A 17,100-nucleotide genomic window follows, 5' to 3' on the forward strand; every position below is an offset into this window, starting at 1 on the left:
GGTTTCTCTGTGGCTTTGGAGCCTGTCCTGGAACTAGCTCTGTAGACCAGGCTGGTCTCGAACTCACAGAGATCCACCTGCCTCTGCCTCCCAAAGTGCTGGGATTAAAGGCGTGCGCCACCACCGCCCGGCATTTGAGTGTATTTTTTAAATGAGTATTTTATAAATGCTTTGTTGCTTTTTTGAGCATGACAGGTATTTTGTGGGGAGGCTGGGTTGAGATTGGGTCTCACTATGTAGCCTAAAGCCAGCCTTGAACTCATTGTCATCTTCCTGTCTCAGCCTTCTGATTGTTGAGATTGCAGGTGTGCACCACCGTACCCAGCTCCAGCTAGTTGTTTTTAAGTTATTTTACTTTATGTGAATGGGTGTTTTACCTGCATGTATATCTGCACACTATGGGAGTGCCTGGTACCAGCAGAGAACAGAAGAGGCTGTTAAATCCCCTGGAACTAGGGTTACAGATAGTTGGAAGCTGCTATGTGGGTGGCTTAAATCATATTTTCTAATGATTATTACTGATGTATATGTAAGAGTATTGACTTTGACTTTGGTGTTTATATTGAGTTCTTTGTTTCCTAGTATTTTTTAGTTGATTTGCTGACTCTTCTAAGTAATCATGTAGTCTAGTCTGTAAGGTTTGACTTTATCTTCTTTTCTGTTTTGAAGCATGGTCTTATGTAGCTTGATCCTGATCCTCCAGTCTCTCACCTGCTAGTACTGGTATTAAAAGGTATGCATCACCACACCCATCTTTTTTTCTTTTTCTTTAAAAAAAGTTAGAATTTCATTTCAGTATGAAGTCTAGGATGGCCACAAACTAGTAGTTCTCCTGCCTTAATTTCTGTCATGCAGGGTTTACAGGAGTACATCATTATGCCCCATCTCATTTTATATTTGTTCATCTTGCTTTATTTCCTCATTGGTAGCAGTGATAATAGGAACTTTTGAATTCTTCTTCCTTTTTTTGGAGATAAAATCTTATGTATCCTAGGCTGGCTTTGTAGCCAGGGAAGAACTTGAACTCCTGATTCTCCTGCCTCTACCTTCTGAGTATTGAGATTACAGTTGTGGGTCCCATGCCTGGTTTATGGGATGCTAGGTATCAAACCTAGGGCTTTATGCATACTAGGCAAGCACTCCATCAGATGAGCTACATCCCTAGTCCCGGCTTATTCTTGACTTGTTAATCATTATTTGTATGGAAGATGGCTTAACCTCACTTGTAAGTTAAATGTTAACTGAAAACATACTGAAGGCTGAAGCTGTAGCTTGCTGATTGAGTACTTGCTAATTTGCAAGACCATGGGTTTGATCCTCTGTGTTGCATAAAAATAAAACATACTGAGATTTTAAAATTCCATTAGTCTTAAAAAAGTGTTTAAGACCTTTTTGTCAGGGGTGTAAGGCAAAAGATGCGTATTGTTATGTGGAAGTTTAAATTGGTATAATGGTCACGGCAAGCAATTTTCTAGCACTATATAAATATTATATACATTCATTTTGATATATTAGTGTATTTCAATGAAAGTTAAAAGTGTATACACATACGCATATGCCTGCTAGAAATATGTACATATATATACATGTATCTATACATGTGTAATGAAATATAGTAGCAAAATTTTTAATGCTACAGAGTAAGAATAAGAGCCTTCTATGTCCTGAAAAGAAAAAAAATCCTAAGTCCATGACTATTAAAAAATGAGCAATACTAGCATTCAGAATTCAAAGACATCCTGGTATACATATGCTGTTTGTCTCAACGTTTCAAGACAAGACAAGAAGAAAAAAAGTTTTGTGAGTTGGGCATGATATTATTCACCTGCAGTCCCAGCTTTTGGGCGACTGTGACAAAAGGATGACTTAAACCTAGAATTTTGTGCCAACTTGAGTAATGGAATGAGGTTTGATTCAAAATCAAAACAAAATTTCCCAAGTTTAGTGTAGACTGGGCCAGATGGTGCGGCCCTGTAATCTCAGCTATTCAGGAGGCTGAGATAGTAGGATTGCAAAAAATGGACTACAGACTGAATTCAAGGCCGTCCTGGGTAACTTAATGAGAGCCTGTCTCAAAATGAAAAGCAAAAGGAACTCAGGGTAGAACACTTATCTAACAAGTAGAAGGCCCAGGCTCTAGTACTGCAAACAACAAAAACTTACTGTATATTATACTTTTTGGCATGTAAAGATAAGACTTTGAAGGTGCTTGGAGTGGTAGGGCACTTGTCTAGCATGTGTCCTGAGACCCTAGATTCCATCCCCAGCATTGCACAACAAATAGATGAAGAAATACAGTATCAGGCATTGTGCCACATGGCCTGTAAAGCCAGCATTTTGGAGGCTTAGGTAGGAGGATTGGTAGGAGGTGTGAGTTTAAGATCAGACTGGATTAAATAACAAGTACTAGACCAGCCAGGGCTATATAGCAATACACTTTCAGAAAATAAAAAACAAAACCCTAAAACACAGTTTACTACAAGATAAAAGCAAAAGAATATAAATGAAAAATGAAAAAAATAGAAATGAAAATATGGCAAATAATTATAACTTTGGGTAAAATGTTAAATCCTTGAGGATGGGGCTGAGTTTTGTTCTTTTATTTTTAGATGTTGACTTAGTACATTGATTGGTACCTGGTGTTTATTGTTATAAAAATGTATGTATGAGACATAATGTTGTTAATGGACAATTTTTACTGTTTAAATATGCCTTCTTTTAGTTGCTATAAAAGTTCAAGAAATCCTTTGATCCGTTGGTTGACCAAAGTACTACTTTTTATCTTGTTTTGAGATGAGAGACTTAGTAAATTTACTTCTTAAGTCCTGGACTCAAGTAATCTCTCTGTCTTAGCCTCCTGAGCATTTGGGATTACTGATGTGCCACAGTGTACTGAATCTAGGTTGAATTTTCCATGTGTTGAGGGAATATAGGTGAAATACAAATTTGTGAGTCTCTCCATATAATTTGGGTATCTATAGAAGTGTTTTTTTTAAATTTTGCTTTTTCAAGACAGGGTTTCTCTGTGTCCTGGCTATCCTGGAACTTGCTTTGTAGATCAGGCTGGCCTCAAACTCAGAGATTTCCCTGCCTCTGCCACGAGGGTTGGGATTAAAGGTGTGCAACACCACCACCTGGCTAGAAGTGTTTTTGCAGTTGCTTTTATATATATTCCTAGGCTTAGATTACTGTATTACCATTTTATGAAAAAAGGATTATATACACACTGAGACACACACACTCATACTATACTGAACCTAATAATTGACTCCAGGCCTGAGGAATCTCCAGATTTGAAGCCTAATTTTTTTGTAGCCTTTTCCTTTTCTTTTGGTGACACTCTGTAGCTTTGGTGCCTGTTCCGGAACTACTTCTTGTAGACCAGGCTGGCCTTGAACTCACAGAGATCTGTGTGCCTCTGCCTACCAAGTACTAGGATTAAAGGCATTCGCCACCACCGCCCAGTTTTGTAGACTTTTTTGTTGTACCATATTTCTACATTGTGGAATATAACACAGATGGATAGCTTGTTCACTGCAGCATATCTCTTCAGCAATGCCAACATGGTTTATTACTGAAAAGTCTTTTAAAAATACATTATTTTACCTTCCTTTGAAAATCCATTTAATGTTTTTGGCAGTATTATTTAATAGTGCTTTATTTTTATTAACATTTTTATATTTATTTACCTATTTATATCTGGAGGTAGGTGTGCATTTATCATGAGGTCAGAGGACAGCTTACATGAGTCAGTTCTTTCTTTCCCTAGGCCCTGGGGATTGAACTCAGGTTGTCAGACTTGGTGCAAGCATCCTTACCCATAGAGCTGTTTCAATGGCCTTGAATGGTACTTTAATACAGCGCTGGCCTAGGGCATATTAATAAGTGGAAAATAAAAGCTTTTATTTATTGATTGTTATATTGTGCCAGGCATTGTGCTAAGTACTTTATATTTTCGTATTAGTCCTGTGAGATTCACAAATGAAATAAAAAATGAGTAAGTTTAAATTATTTGCTGCAAGGCAAAACCCTGCCTGTGTTTTGTTTTATGGTAAAGAAAGTATTGGAAGCTAAGCCTAGTTGTACATGCCTGTAAGCCCAGCTCCTTGTCTTTACTACACAGTGGGTTAGAGACAAGCCTGGGCAACTGACTGAGATCCTGTTTTGAAAATAAAAAGAAAGCACAGGCATTTAGATTCTTGGTGAAATGCTTACCTAGCATTCCTGGGGACTGTAAGTTCAGTCCCCAGGAATGAGTGAGAAGGAAAAAGGGGAGCAACAGTAGCAGCTATTCGATCCATTAGGAAAATAATTGAAAAGGAGGAAAAAGAAAAAAAGGAGCTACTATTGTATCCATGATGGAAAGCTCAGAAAAAGAATGCTTAGTGAAGTCCTTTGCTGGTTTAAAAAAACTTTTTTTTTTTTTGATTTTTCGAGACAGGGTTTCTCTGTGGTTTTGTAGCCTGTCCTGGAACTAGCTCTGTAGACCAGGCTGGTCTGGAACTCAGAGATCCGCCTGCCTCTGCCTCCCGAGTGCTGGGATTAAAGGCGTGCGCCACCATCGCCCGGCCTTCTGGTTTAAAAATTATCATCATTATTATTATTGACTTTGGGGACCAAACCTAGAGTCTTCTGTATGTTAGACAAATGCACCACTACAAAGCTATACCTCTGTCCTAGAACTCATTTTTTTTATTCGTCATTTATCCTTAAGTTATTAGTTATTACATCTTGTTATTGTTTGGTCTTTCATTACACTTTCCCTTCTAAAACAGCGGTTCTCAACCTTCCTAATGCTATGATTCTTTAATACAGTTCCTCATATTGTGGTAATCGCCCCAACCATAAAATTATTTTCATTGCTACTTTCTAACTGTAGTTTTGCAATCACACGGCAGCTTGCAACTGTATATAACTCCAGTTCCAGGGGTCTGATATCCTCACACAGGCAGGCAAGACACTGGTGCACAAAAATTAAAAAATGAATCTTAAATAAAATTTAAAAAGAATCTTAATGTAAATATTTGCTATGCAGGATATCTGATATACAACCCCCATGAAAGGGTCTACTGAGCCCAAAATGGGTTGTGACCCATAGGTTGAGAACCACTGCTCTAAAACAAGAATTTTTTAAAAATATTTATTTATTATGTATACAATATTTTGTCTGTGTGTATGACTACAGGCCAGAAGAGGACACTAGATCTCATTACAGATGGTTGTGAGCCACCATGTGGTTGCTGGGAATTGAACTCAGGACCTTTGGAAGAGTGGGCAATGCTCTTAACCTTTGAGCCATCTCTCCAGCCCCAAGAATTCTTTTTAAAATAAAGGAATGCTTTATTGTAGACAGACATAGAAGGGAAACCTCACAAAGATGGAAGTTAGAGATCAATATAGTTTTTTTTTTTTTTGGATTTTTCGAGACAGGGTTTCTCTATAGCTTTTGGTTCCTATGGTGGTGCATGCCTTTAATCCCAGCACTTGGGAGGCAGAGGCAGGCGGATCTCTGTGAGTTCGAGACCAGCCTGGTCTACAGAGCTAGTTCCAGGACAGGCTCCAAAGCCACAGAGAAACCCTGTCTCGAAAAACCAAAAAAAAAAAAAAAAACTTATTTGATATTATAATGCCTTTGAGTTTAGTCCAAAAAATGTTAAGATTTCTTGTTTGTTTGCTACATGTAGCAGTGCATGTGGAAACACCTGTGAGTATTCATGTAGCAGTGCATGTGGAAACACCTGTGAGTATTCATGTAGCAGTGCATGTGGAAACACCTGTGAGTATTCATGTAGCTACATGAATACTCACAGGCGTTTCATTTGTTTAGCCATTTGAAAGTAAGTGATATACATTATTTTTAACTTTGTGTCATTCAAGGCATATAACTTAGCAGCATACTATCAATGCATGATGTAGTAAGGAGTGATGAAGTCTGCTCCTCCCTTTCTCCCTCATTTATTATAGACAGTCTCACTATGCAGCCTTGACCAGCCACAAACTTTAGGTACTCCATCCTAAGTACTGATATTACAAGTGTACACCACCATACCTTGTATAGCGTAAACTGACTTTGATTTTTTATATACCAGAAGCTTTATAGTTGGATCATATGGTAGTTCTATTTTTAGTTTTTTGAGGAACCATTGTATTATGTCCCCTGGTGACTGGACTAATTTAAATTCCCCCATTTTCATAATTTGTTCTGTATTTTCTTTTTAACAATATATTTTGTTTTGTGTGTGTGTGTGTGTGTGTGTGTGTGCGCGCGCACGCACCACATGGGTACAGGAGTCCAGAGAAGTCAGAGGAGATTTGGAACCCCTAGAACTGGAGTTACAGATAGTTGTGAACTTCCATGTGGGTTCTGGGAACTGAACTGGATCCTCTGTAAGAGCAGTAAATGTTCTTAAACACTGAGCCATCTCTTCAGACTTCTGTTTCATTTTGTTTATGATAGCCACTTTTACTTGGGTGGGATGGAATTTTGATGTTAATTTTCCTGGTGACTAGAGATAATTGAATATTTTTTCATGTATTATTAGCCAATCTTAAAAAGAAATGAATACATTATGCCAAGTGAAATAAAACGGACATAAATACTGTATGTGTCCACTTACATGAATTATCTAGAATAAGAAAATTCAGAAATAGAGAGTAGAATGTGGATTGGGGGGTAGATGTGGATAAGATTTTTTTTGGTAGTTCTGGCAATCAAACATAGAATTTTGTATGTGCAAAGCATACATCTCCTAGTAAGCCACATTCTCAGTCCCCTAAAAACTGCTTTTCTTCTGTTTTAGAAATTAGTTTTGTTGTTTGTCCATGCCAGCTTGGAACTCCCAGGTTTGGGTTATTCTTTGTCCTCAGCTTCCTACTTAACTAAGACTGTAGGTGCATTCCATAGCACTCAGTTGGATGGGCACTTTTATAATGCGTATAGATTTTCGGTTTAAGATGATGAATCATTTTGGGAATGAACTGAATTGATAAGAGGACCAGCAAGATGTCTCAGTGTATAAAGTGCTTACCATGCAGACAGCTTGAGTTTGGTTTCTGGAACTCACACGAAGGTAGAAGTAGAGAACCAACTCACACAAATGATAAAAATTTCAACAAGTGACAATAGCACAACATTGTGACCATACACTTAAAATAGTTAAAATAGGAAATTTGATTCTATGTATATATTACTACAGTTAAAGAAACTACTATTAGATGATTTCTAGAAGCTTACACAAAAGTCTTATAGAAATCATGCAATTTTACTTACTATGTATAGCTAAGTGAATTCAGGATTTGGATACCTGTATTAAATTTGGTGGATTCAGCTGAGCTGAGAACTAGGTTTCTGCATGTGAGACTTACTGAACTATATGCCAAGTACTGTATTAGTCACTGTAGCTATATTAAATAAGGCATAGTCCCTGGACTCTTAGTTGCTAAGTAGTACAGAAACAAGAATAAACTTATCAAGAAAGAAGCAATTAAAAATCAGGTCCTTGTTTTCCCCTTAATGATTTCTGTTGTAGGGTGACATTAAATTATCTTTTTTTCCCTCCCTTAGATTGCTATGGAAATATATGACCACATAAAAGGAAGTGTATTCTGAGAATTCTGATACCTGAGATGTAAGTGGACTGACTGAAGAGTGAAAGTTCAGTGCCAACCTTAGTTATAATGGCTACTGATTCTGGGGAGCCAACTAGCACAGAAGATTCTGAGAAACCTGATGGGGTTTCCTTTGAAAACAGAGTTGCTCAGATTGCTGTACCTCTGATTGTAGAAGCTAGAATGAAGGAAAAAACAAGCACCTTCTCTGCTGCCGGGGAAACCATTGAAAGAAAGAGATTTTTCCGAAAGAGCGTTGAGATGACTGAAGATGACAAAGTTGCTGAATCTTCCCCTAGAGATGAAAGAATAAAGGCTGCAACAAACATTTCAAGAGTAGATAAGCTTCCTACCAATGTGCTGAGAGGTGGACAAGAAGTTAAATATGAGCAGTGTTCAAAGGCAACCTCAGAATCCTCAAAAGATTGCATCAAGGACAAAAATGAAAAGGAAATGGAAGAAGAAGCAGAAATGAAGGCTGTAGCAACTTCCCCTAGTGGCAGGTTCCTGAAATTTGATATAGAGCTGGGAAGAGGAGCATTTAAGACAGTATATAAAGGACTGGACACTGAAACATGGGTTGAAGTTGCTTGGTGTGAACTACAGGTGGGTTTATAATTTTCTTGGCTTTATTAATTCCATGTTTAGCTGCCTTGACCGCCAGAGTAATCCAGGTTGAAGAAAAGTGAAGATCCCTTCCACTGTTGTCTAGAATTTATGTTCCTTTCTAATCTGTTAGGAGCCCATGGCAAGCTTTTTAAAAATTATCTTTCCCTGTTTTTCCTTTTTTTTTGGCAATGCTGAGAATGGAATCTAGAACCTTTTTACATCTTAGGCAAGTATTCTACCAGTGAGATATGTTTCCAGTCAGTTACTTTTTTTTCAAAGATTTATTTATTATGTAAAGTGTTTTGCTTGCATATATGCCTGCAGGCCAGAAGAGGGCACCAGACCTCATTACATATGGTTGTGAGCCACCATGTGGTTGCTGGGAATTGAACTCAGGACCTTTGGAAGAGCAGTCAGTGCTCTTAACCTCTGAGCTATCTCTCCAGCCCCAGTTACTTTTATCTTAATTTTTGCAGTGCTGGGAATAAACCCAGAGCCTTATACAAGTATTCTATTGTTGAATTATACTCTGCTTCTCTCTATCTAATTCAATGCTGGGAATAAACTCAGAGCCTTATTCAAGTATTCTATTGTTGAATTATACTCTGCTTCTCTCTATCTAATTCATTCATTTGCTTATTTAGATTATTGTATCGGCGTAAAATAATTGCAATGCAGATATAAAGGAATATTTACAACTTTAATGGTAAACTTACAGAACCTAGGTTCCCGCGTAGCCCAGGAGGTAGGAAAGAAAAAGGGAGGGCGTAGCCTCCGCATGCTCGATTTAACAGTCCACAATTGCCCGAGGCAAAACCCGCCCCCTAAAGGGGGCTGGCTTAACCCTACAGATTATGATGATTGGACCAAATTTTGGGCCTTGTACATGCTAGGCAAATGCTCTACCTCTGAGCTATAAAAAAAAAAAAAATACCCAGCCTTTAGAAATACAACTAATTTTCACTCTATATTTACCATTTTTATTTGCCATTTTGAGACAAAGTCTCCAATGTAGCTCAAGCTGGCCCTGAATTCTGTATGTAGCCTAGGCTGGGCTCAAACTAATGCTCTTCCTGTCTCAACCTCTCTAGTGCTAAGATCGTAGGCATATGCCCATCATGCTTGCTTTCCTTTCCTGTTTTGAAAAAGAAAAAGTCTATGTTGTGACATTCTTTGGGAAATTTTTTTTATTAGTTTCAGGAAATTCCCCCAATTCTCATTCATATCTCATTTTAAGAACTGAGTTTAAAAAAATAAATAAAAAAAAGAGTTTATATGTCTCATTGGTTGATTGTTGCACTATATAATTAAGTGTATGATAGAAGTGTATTGAGTATAGTATCTACCTTTATTTTTTTCTTACAAAAAACATGAAATTCATATATTTTCTAAATAGCAAAGATTTTCTTTACTCTTTGAAAACTTCTGTTGATATTCTGTCCTCATGCCTTTGAAATTTACAGCAATGTGAAATCACCAGAAGCTATAGAGGTTAGTTAGCTCAAGTTTGCTTAGTGAGGAAAAATTAAAGAAAAAAATGGGGAGAACAACTAACTTACCAGATATTTTGTTCTATGATAGATTTTTTTTGTGTAGTACTATTGACAAATCAGGGAGAAAGCAGCATAGAAGGTATTAAAATGAGAATAGTTTCCGGCAGATGTAGGGCAAATATAAGGAGAACAAGCCTTGGTAACCTCAGTCAACTCATGAGAAAGTTCAGTGTTATACGGGATGCTTCAAATTAAGATTGGGACTGGGATTATGGCTCAGTTTAGTACACAGTGCTTGCCCTAACATGCATGAGCAAAGCTTTGAGTTCAATCTCAGCACGCATATACCACATACCTGTAATCCTGGTGCTGGGGAGATGGGGGCAGGAGGATTAGAAGTTCATAGACATCCTTGACTACATGAGACCCTTCCACAAAACAACAGCAACAAAACCAACAATAGAAACAGAAAACAAACCACAAAATTAAGATCGAATAAAGACAGTCACTAAGTATAGGTTGCTTTTAGTTATTTGTTGCATAGGCTTTTTATAAAAAGAAAAAGAAATTGGTATGTGTAGTAGGTTGAATAATGACAACTCAAAGATGTCCATGTCTTCATCCTTAGTATCTTTGTAGATGAGACTATTAGAGATGGAAATAGGGAAATTATTTTAGTTCATCTAATTACCAGTGTTTGTAAGGAGACAGGTAAGTTGGCAATCATTTGAGAAAGATCTAAGAATCGAGGCAGAGTTTGGAGTGATGCTGTTACAGGACTTGGGTCACCAAGTCAAAGGATGCAAATAGTCTAGAAAGCTGGAAAAGGCAAGGAATTAAACAGTTGCCTAGGGTCCCCAGAAGAAACAGTGCTCTTGTCTGAATTCTAATTTAGTGTGATTCACTATAGATTTCTAATTCTCATTTCCTCAAGATAATATGTCTGTATTTTGATCCACTAAGTTTATGCTAATTTGTTAGTATAGTGATAAATTAATACAAGCTAATACAGTTGTCATTATTTTTTTGGTTTCTCAACAAATAAACACTCCTTGCAATGTGCCAGACTTATACTATGTGTTCTAGACACAAAAAGCAGACACAGCTGGATTTCATAAATCTTATATTAGGAGTTTATAGTCAGTATAGGAAGTAGCCTTGGAGATTGGCGTTAGCAAAAGATGAAAGGGTTGTTAAATATGGGTTTGTTCAAAGGAAATGAGAGGTTAGAAGTAGAAAAAAACAGAAGTACTACTCTCTTACTACATCATTTTTCTCTGTGTATTTATTTTCAGGTGATTTTCAAGTTACAAAGATATATTATAAACTAAAATATTGAACTTAACCAGAGTATCTCAGTTTCCCCACAAAAACTCCTCTTTTCAGTTCTATGACCATATTCACGTTTCTATACTGTGTTTACTTACATGTTCTCCCTCCTCTTTAAGTTATTCCTTGAAAGGGTACTAACAGTTTCTCCCTTCCCCTCTTCTCTTTTTCTTTCAGAGATGAGGTCTCACTGTATAGTCTTCAAAGACCAAAAACTCATTAAGTAAACCATATTAACCACAATTATAAAATCCTTTTGCTTATTAAATGCTAGTATTAACAACATGCATTACCATGGTTGGCTAGCTAAACTCCACATTTTTGGCAAGATTACCACAAAAGTGATAACTTAGTCTGTGATAGCAGGGGATACATGGTGTTGCTACATATTAATGGTAGTGTAATTTTGACTTCTTGACTACAGTATTATCTGCCAGATTATTCTTACTATAAAGTTATTCTTTTTTCTTTTTAGATTAGTATGTATCTTAGGAGTATGTACTTTGACACTGTAAAGTACGCTAAGAATTTAAATCACTAATTTTTGGTGCTCTCTGGTGTGTTTACATAGGTAATCTACAGTGTAATTATGGCATTCTGGGTTTGTTTCTTTTTTGTGAGATTGATCTGGAACTTGCTGGTCCAAGCTGGCCTTGAACTTTTGATCCTCCTGTCTCAAATAGCAAGTTTCTATTTCCTATTTTTCTTCTATGTTTATCAATTGCCACTATCTCTTAGCTTTGTGTGGTCTTTCCTCACTATGCTGTTAAGTTTCTGAAAATTTAACTATAGAGGAATTTGTAGTTGAGGTGCTTTAGTTAGTAACAATGGGATTATATACTTTGCATTTATCATAAAATTAAAATTTAATTGAACACTTGTATAAATTCTTACTATTTTAGGAGAAATGGCTCTGGTTAAGAGCCCTGGCTGTTCTTCCAGAAGTACTGTAAAAAAGAAAAAAAATCCTACTATTTTATTTAATTTCGGCAACAGTTATATGAGGTAAAGATTATTATTTCCAGATAGCAGATCTGAGGTTTATGCACATTAAATAACCTGGTCAAAGAGGGTATTCCATCATTTATAGTTTTATGTACATGTGTCAAAATTATGATATTTGGGCAGTGATGGTGCAAGTCTTTAATCTCAGCACTTGGGAGGGAGAGGCAGGAGGATCTCTTTGAATTCAAGGCCAGCCTGGTCTACAGAGGGAGTTTAGTGCTATATAAAGAAACCCTGTCTTGAGAAAAACAAAAGAAATGTAATTACATATTTTCCCCTTCCTCCAACCCCTCCCATTTCCTCCCTCCCTTTCAAATTCATGCCCTCTTATTTATATTACTAATCTTCTAAATCCATTTGTATTGTTTATATGCATATATATTATTATCTTTAAACTTAGCATGCCAAGTTGTGTTACCATTGTTCAGGTCTTGTTTAGGAATCCATATTGTTGAGGTTTCAAGGGTGTAGTCTCCCTGTCATATATAGAAGACACAATATTGTATCACCTTCCTAGTTCTCCGGCTTTTACAATCCTTTTCTGCCCCTCTGTGCTGTTCTCTGAGCCTTCAGTGTAAATGTTATGTTATAGATGTAGTAACTGGGGCTGGGCACCCCAAAGTCAGTTGTTCTCTGTATTTTGACAAGTTCCTGCTTTCTGTAATCATCTCCATCTGATGCAAAACATAAGTTATTTTTACTGCACGGTGGTGGCGCACGCCTTTAATCACAGCACTCGGGAGGCAGAGACAGGCAGATCTCTGTGAGTTCGAGGCCAGCCTGGTCTACAGAGCGAGTTCCAGGATAGCTAGGGACACAGAGAAAGCCTACATCAAAAAACAAAAACAAACAAACAAAAAGCTTATTTGATGAAGACTAAGAGCTCCACCCACTCTTAAGAAGGGCTTAGAGGTCTGAATCTCTGCCTCTTCTTTCTTACTTTTAGGTGATTTCTCACAAAGTTACCTAGGCTAGCCTCAAATTCCTGGGCTTAAGTGACTCCTATGCTATCATTCTAAGTAATTGAAACTTCAAGACCACAAGTGCTCACCACCTTATCAGGCTTCCCAGCCCTCTTTTATGTTAAGTACTTTTTTGCATATTTTTTCCCTCTTGTTTAAAAAAATTTTTTATTGATATTTATCGAGCCCTACATTTTTCTCTGCTCCCCTCCCTGCCTCTCCCCTCCCCACTTCAATACCCCCCTAAGGTCCCCATGCTCCCAATTTACTCAGGAGATCTTGTCTTTTTCTACTTTCTACTTCCCATATAGATTATATCTATGTAAGTCTCTCTTATTGTCCTCATTGTTGTCTAAATTCTCTGGAATTGTGTCTTGTCGGCTGATTTTCTTTGCTATAAAGCAAAGAAAGTTTAAAACACACCTATGAATGAGTACATGTGATAATTGCCTTTCTGTGTCTGGGTTACCTCACTCAAAATAATGTTTTATAGTTCCATTTTCCTGCAAAATTCAAGCTGTTGTTTTTTCCTGCTGTATAGTACTCCACTGTGTGGATGAACCACATTTTCCTTATCCATTCTTCAATCAAGGGGCATTTAGGTTGTTTCCAGGTCTGGCTATGACAAGCAAAGCTGCTATGAACATAGTTGAGCACATGTCCTTGTGGCACGATTGAGCATCCTTTGTATATATACCCAAAAGTGATATTACTGGGTCTTGAGTAAGGTTGTTTCTTAATTTTCTGAGAAATCGCCATGGTGACATCCAAAGGGATTCTGCAAGCTTGCATTCCCACCAGCAATGCAGAAGTGTTCCCTTTTCCCCACAACCTCTCCAGCAGAAGTCATCGGTGTTTTTGATCTTGACCATTCATTCAGGTGTAAGATGAAATATCAGAGTTGTTTTGATTTGCATTTCTTTGTTGACTAAGGATGTTGAACAGTTCCTTAACTGTCTTTCAGCCATTTTAGATTCCTCTGTTGATGAGTTCTCTTTTTAGGTTTGTACTCCATTTTTTATTGGATCATGTGATCTTGTGGTGTCCAATTTCTTGAGTTCTTTGTATATTTGGAGATCAGACCTCTGTCTGATGTGGGGTTAGTGAAGATCTTTTCCCATCCTGTAGGCTGTTGTCGTTTTGTCTTGTTGACCGTGTCCTTTGCTTTACAGAAGCTTTTCAGTTTCAGGAGGTCCCATTTATTAATTGTTTCTCTCAGTGTCTGTGCTGCTGGGGTTATATTTAGGAAGTGGTCTCCTGTACTAATGCTTTCAAGTGCACTTCCCACTTTCTCTTCTTAAGTTTCAGTGGCTTTATGTTGTGGTCTTTGATCCATTTGGACTTGAATTTTGTGCATGTTGATGGATATGGGTCTGTTATTCTTCTACATGTTGATATCCAGATATGCCAGCACCACTTGTTAAATATGCTTTCTTTTTTCCGTTTGATATTTTTTGCTTCTTTGTCAAAAATCAGGTGTTCAAAGGTGTGTGGATTGATATCTGGGTCTTCTATTCGGTTTCACTGGTCCTCCTGTCTGTTCTTAAGCCAATACCAGGCTGTTTTCAGTACTATAGCTCTGTAGTAGAGTTTGAAGTCAGGGATTGTGATGCCTCCAGAAGTTCTTTTATTGTACAGGATTGTTTTGGTTATGCTGGGTTTTTGCTTTTTCATATGAAGTTGAGTACCATTCTTTCAAGGTCTTTGAAGAATTTTGCTGGGCATTGTGTCGAATCTGCTAAAAAAAACCTTTTTTATTAAAGAAAAATGCAAATAATATTTTAGATGTATAAAAAATAAATATTAGGGTTTTGAGTGTAGTCTGAGTATGGTACTAGAGGACTTGCCCCATATATTCAAGTTTTTGGGTTTAATTTTCAGCATTGAAGGGAAAAAGAAGATAAAATAGCAACACGATGGAAAATGAGGGTCTACTACTCATCTTAAGAAATGAAACACAGAAATAATGCTTGTAAAGCTTAGGACATGCTTGAGCATAATAAGCAGTAGTGGTAAAATGCTGAAGAAGTTCTTGTTCAGGAACGTTCATTGAGCTGGACATAGTAGTTGTAGTGCCTTTAATCTCATCACTTAGGAAGTGGAGACTACATAAAAGGTTTGTGGCCAACCTATGCTGCAGAAAAACTAAAAAAAGCAATGATAGGAGACTTTGTAGATAGGTAGTATTTTGAAACCTTTGTACTATATATTCTTACCTGAACAAGTTATTTTATATAACTTTAATATCATTGTTATTTCTTTCACATTTGAAGGAATAGATCCATGTAGCCTGATCTAGTTTTGAAGATAATTGTTGATATTTACATTAAGAGAGTGAGATTATAAGATCATAGTTTACCGTTCAGAAAAAAATGTTCCTAATTTTGGATGTGACTCTTGGCATATATAGTTCACTGGGATGAGGAAGGCATGGCTGTGGGTCCAGTTCCTGATTGATGCTGGAAGGCAGCTTGGGAAGCAGAGAACAGAGGAATGACTGATCCTCAGCTGGCTTTCTTTTTTTTTCTCTTTTTATCTGGTCTGCACTCCAGCCAATTGGATAATGTATCCACATCCAGGTTAGGTCTTAACCTGCTCAGCTCATTTTCTTTATAATCACCCTTTACAGGCATATACAGAGGTGTGTTAATTTGATATCAGTGTGTGTTTAATCTGATCAACCTTAAAATCAAAATTAACTATTGTAATTCCTCTCTTGTCAATTTGATACCCAAACACGTCACTTTTAAACCACAATACTTTAAACATCTCATATTTAATAATGTAAAATATGTTTAGTTCCTTGCTAACAGTCACCAAAATCTTGACAGTTCCAACATTGTCAAAATAAAAGCCTCAAAGTAGCCAGGCATTGGTAGCATATAACTTTATCCTAGCACTTGGGAGGCAGAGACAGGCGGATCTCTGAGTTTGAGCCTAGCCTGGTCTACAAAGAGAGTTCTAGGACAGGCTCCAAAGCTACAGAGAAACTGTGTCTTGAAACCCCCCCCCACAAAACAAAAAAGAAACTCCAACAAAACAAACAATCAAACCCAAAGGATATATAGTCTCTTTCGAGACTCAAATCAGTCTCTTAACTATGATCTGCAAAGTAAAAAAATACAAATTATATAGTTCTACCATACAGTGTTACATGTCAAACATTCCAGTTTCTAAAAAGAATTCTGATTCTTAAAGAAATATAACAAAGAAAGATCAGACCAATGCAAGACCAAAACCTAGTAAGGCAAACACCAAACCCTATAATTCTCTGTCTAATATCCAGGGCTCATGGTTGCTTCATCTGGGTTCTAACAGGCTTGGGAACTCTTAACTCAGTAGCTTGTAGCATTCCTAGCCTGTTAGTGGGCCCTGTTTGCCTCTCGCATCTCCAGTCCCTATTGAAACATAGGCTTCACCTTCACAACTTCATGAACAGCCTGATCAGGAGTTCCAAGCAGAAAAGTTTCCTGGCATCAGCAGCTTTCTGAAGCCAAGGCCTCCTCAACATTTCAATTTTTGTATGCCTACAAAGCCAAGTAGATACACCATGTAGATAATGCCAAGATCCTACTGGGACAACAGCTTCAGTAAACTCTGTGTGCCTTCAGGCTGCACCTGGGAAAGCACTTCCCTAGGTAGCTCTCCTGGAGCAGGGTGCCCTGGAGGCAGTCTTAGTTCAGTCACTCCCTCTTAAATATATGTTCCTTACTTTGAATAAAATACTTATGGTGATTAATCATGTTGCTGTTAGTCTAGATGTCAGAAAAGGTTTTATGTATATTTTTACTATTCTACATATTAAAATTGATTAAATATTTAGCTAACATTTATAAAAAAGATAATATTTCTTTTTAATGTACTGTGGAGTAGTTGAATTTTGTTTGATTTGAATTTTACATCTATTTACTATCCATATAAATTAGCAAGTATGACACTAAAACTTTATGCTTATTGTCTTTTTATGATCTAACTTTGGAACAGCAATATTTATGGCTCATTTCCATAGACTAGATTTTTTTTTGCACCACTACTGCCCGGCTGGTATTTTATTTTATTTTATTTTATTTTATTTTATTTTATTTTATTTTTAT

The 17,100-nt window shown here is 37.1% G+C and overlaps 1 protein-coding gene across 7 annotated transcripts in view; it reads left to right on the top strand.

Moving 5' to 3' along the window:
- Wnk3 (WNK lysine deficient protein kinase 3) overlaps window positions 1-17,100 on the top strand; it is a 123,828-nt gene that overhangs the window by 12,077 nt on the left and 94,651 nt on the right. For all 7 annotated transcript variants that reach the window (XM_026784791.1, XM_026784790.1, XM_026784793.1 and 4 more), the window contains exon 2: window positions 7,565-8,214. In XM_026784791.1, the coding sequence (XP_026640592.1) occupies window positions 7,678-8,214 (537 nt within the window). In that variant the 5' untranslated portion in view covers window positions 7,565-7,677. The remainder of the gene's footprint in view (window positions 1-7,564; window positions 8,215-17,100) is intronic.

Source organism: Microtus ochrogaster, chromosome X (assembly GCF_000317375.1).
Source record: "Microtus ochrogaster isolate Prairie Vole_2 chromosome X, MicOch1.0, whole genome shotgun sequence".
Taxonomy (NCBI): Eukaryota; Metazoa; Chordata; class Mammalia; order Rodentia; family Cricetidae; genus Microtus; species Microtus ochrogaster.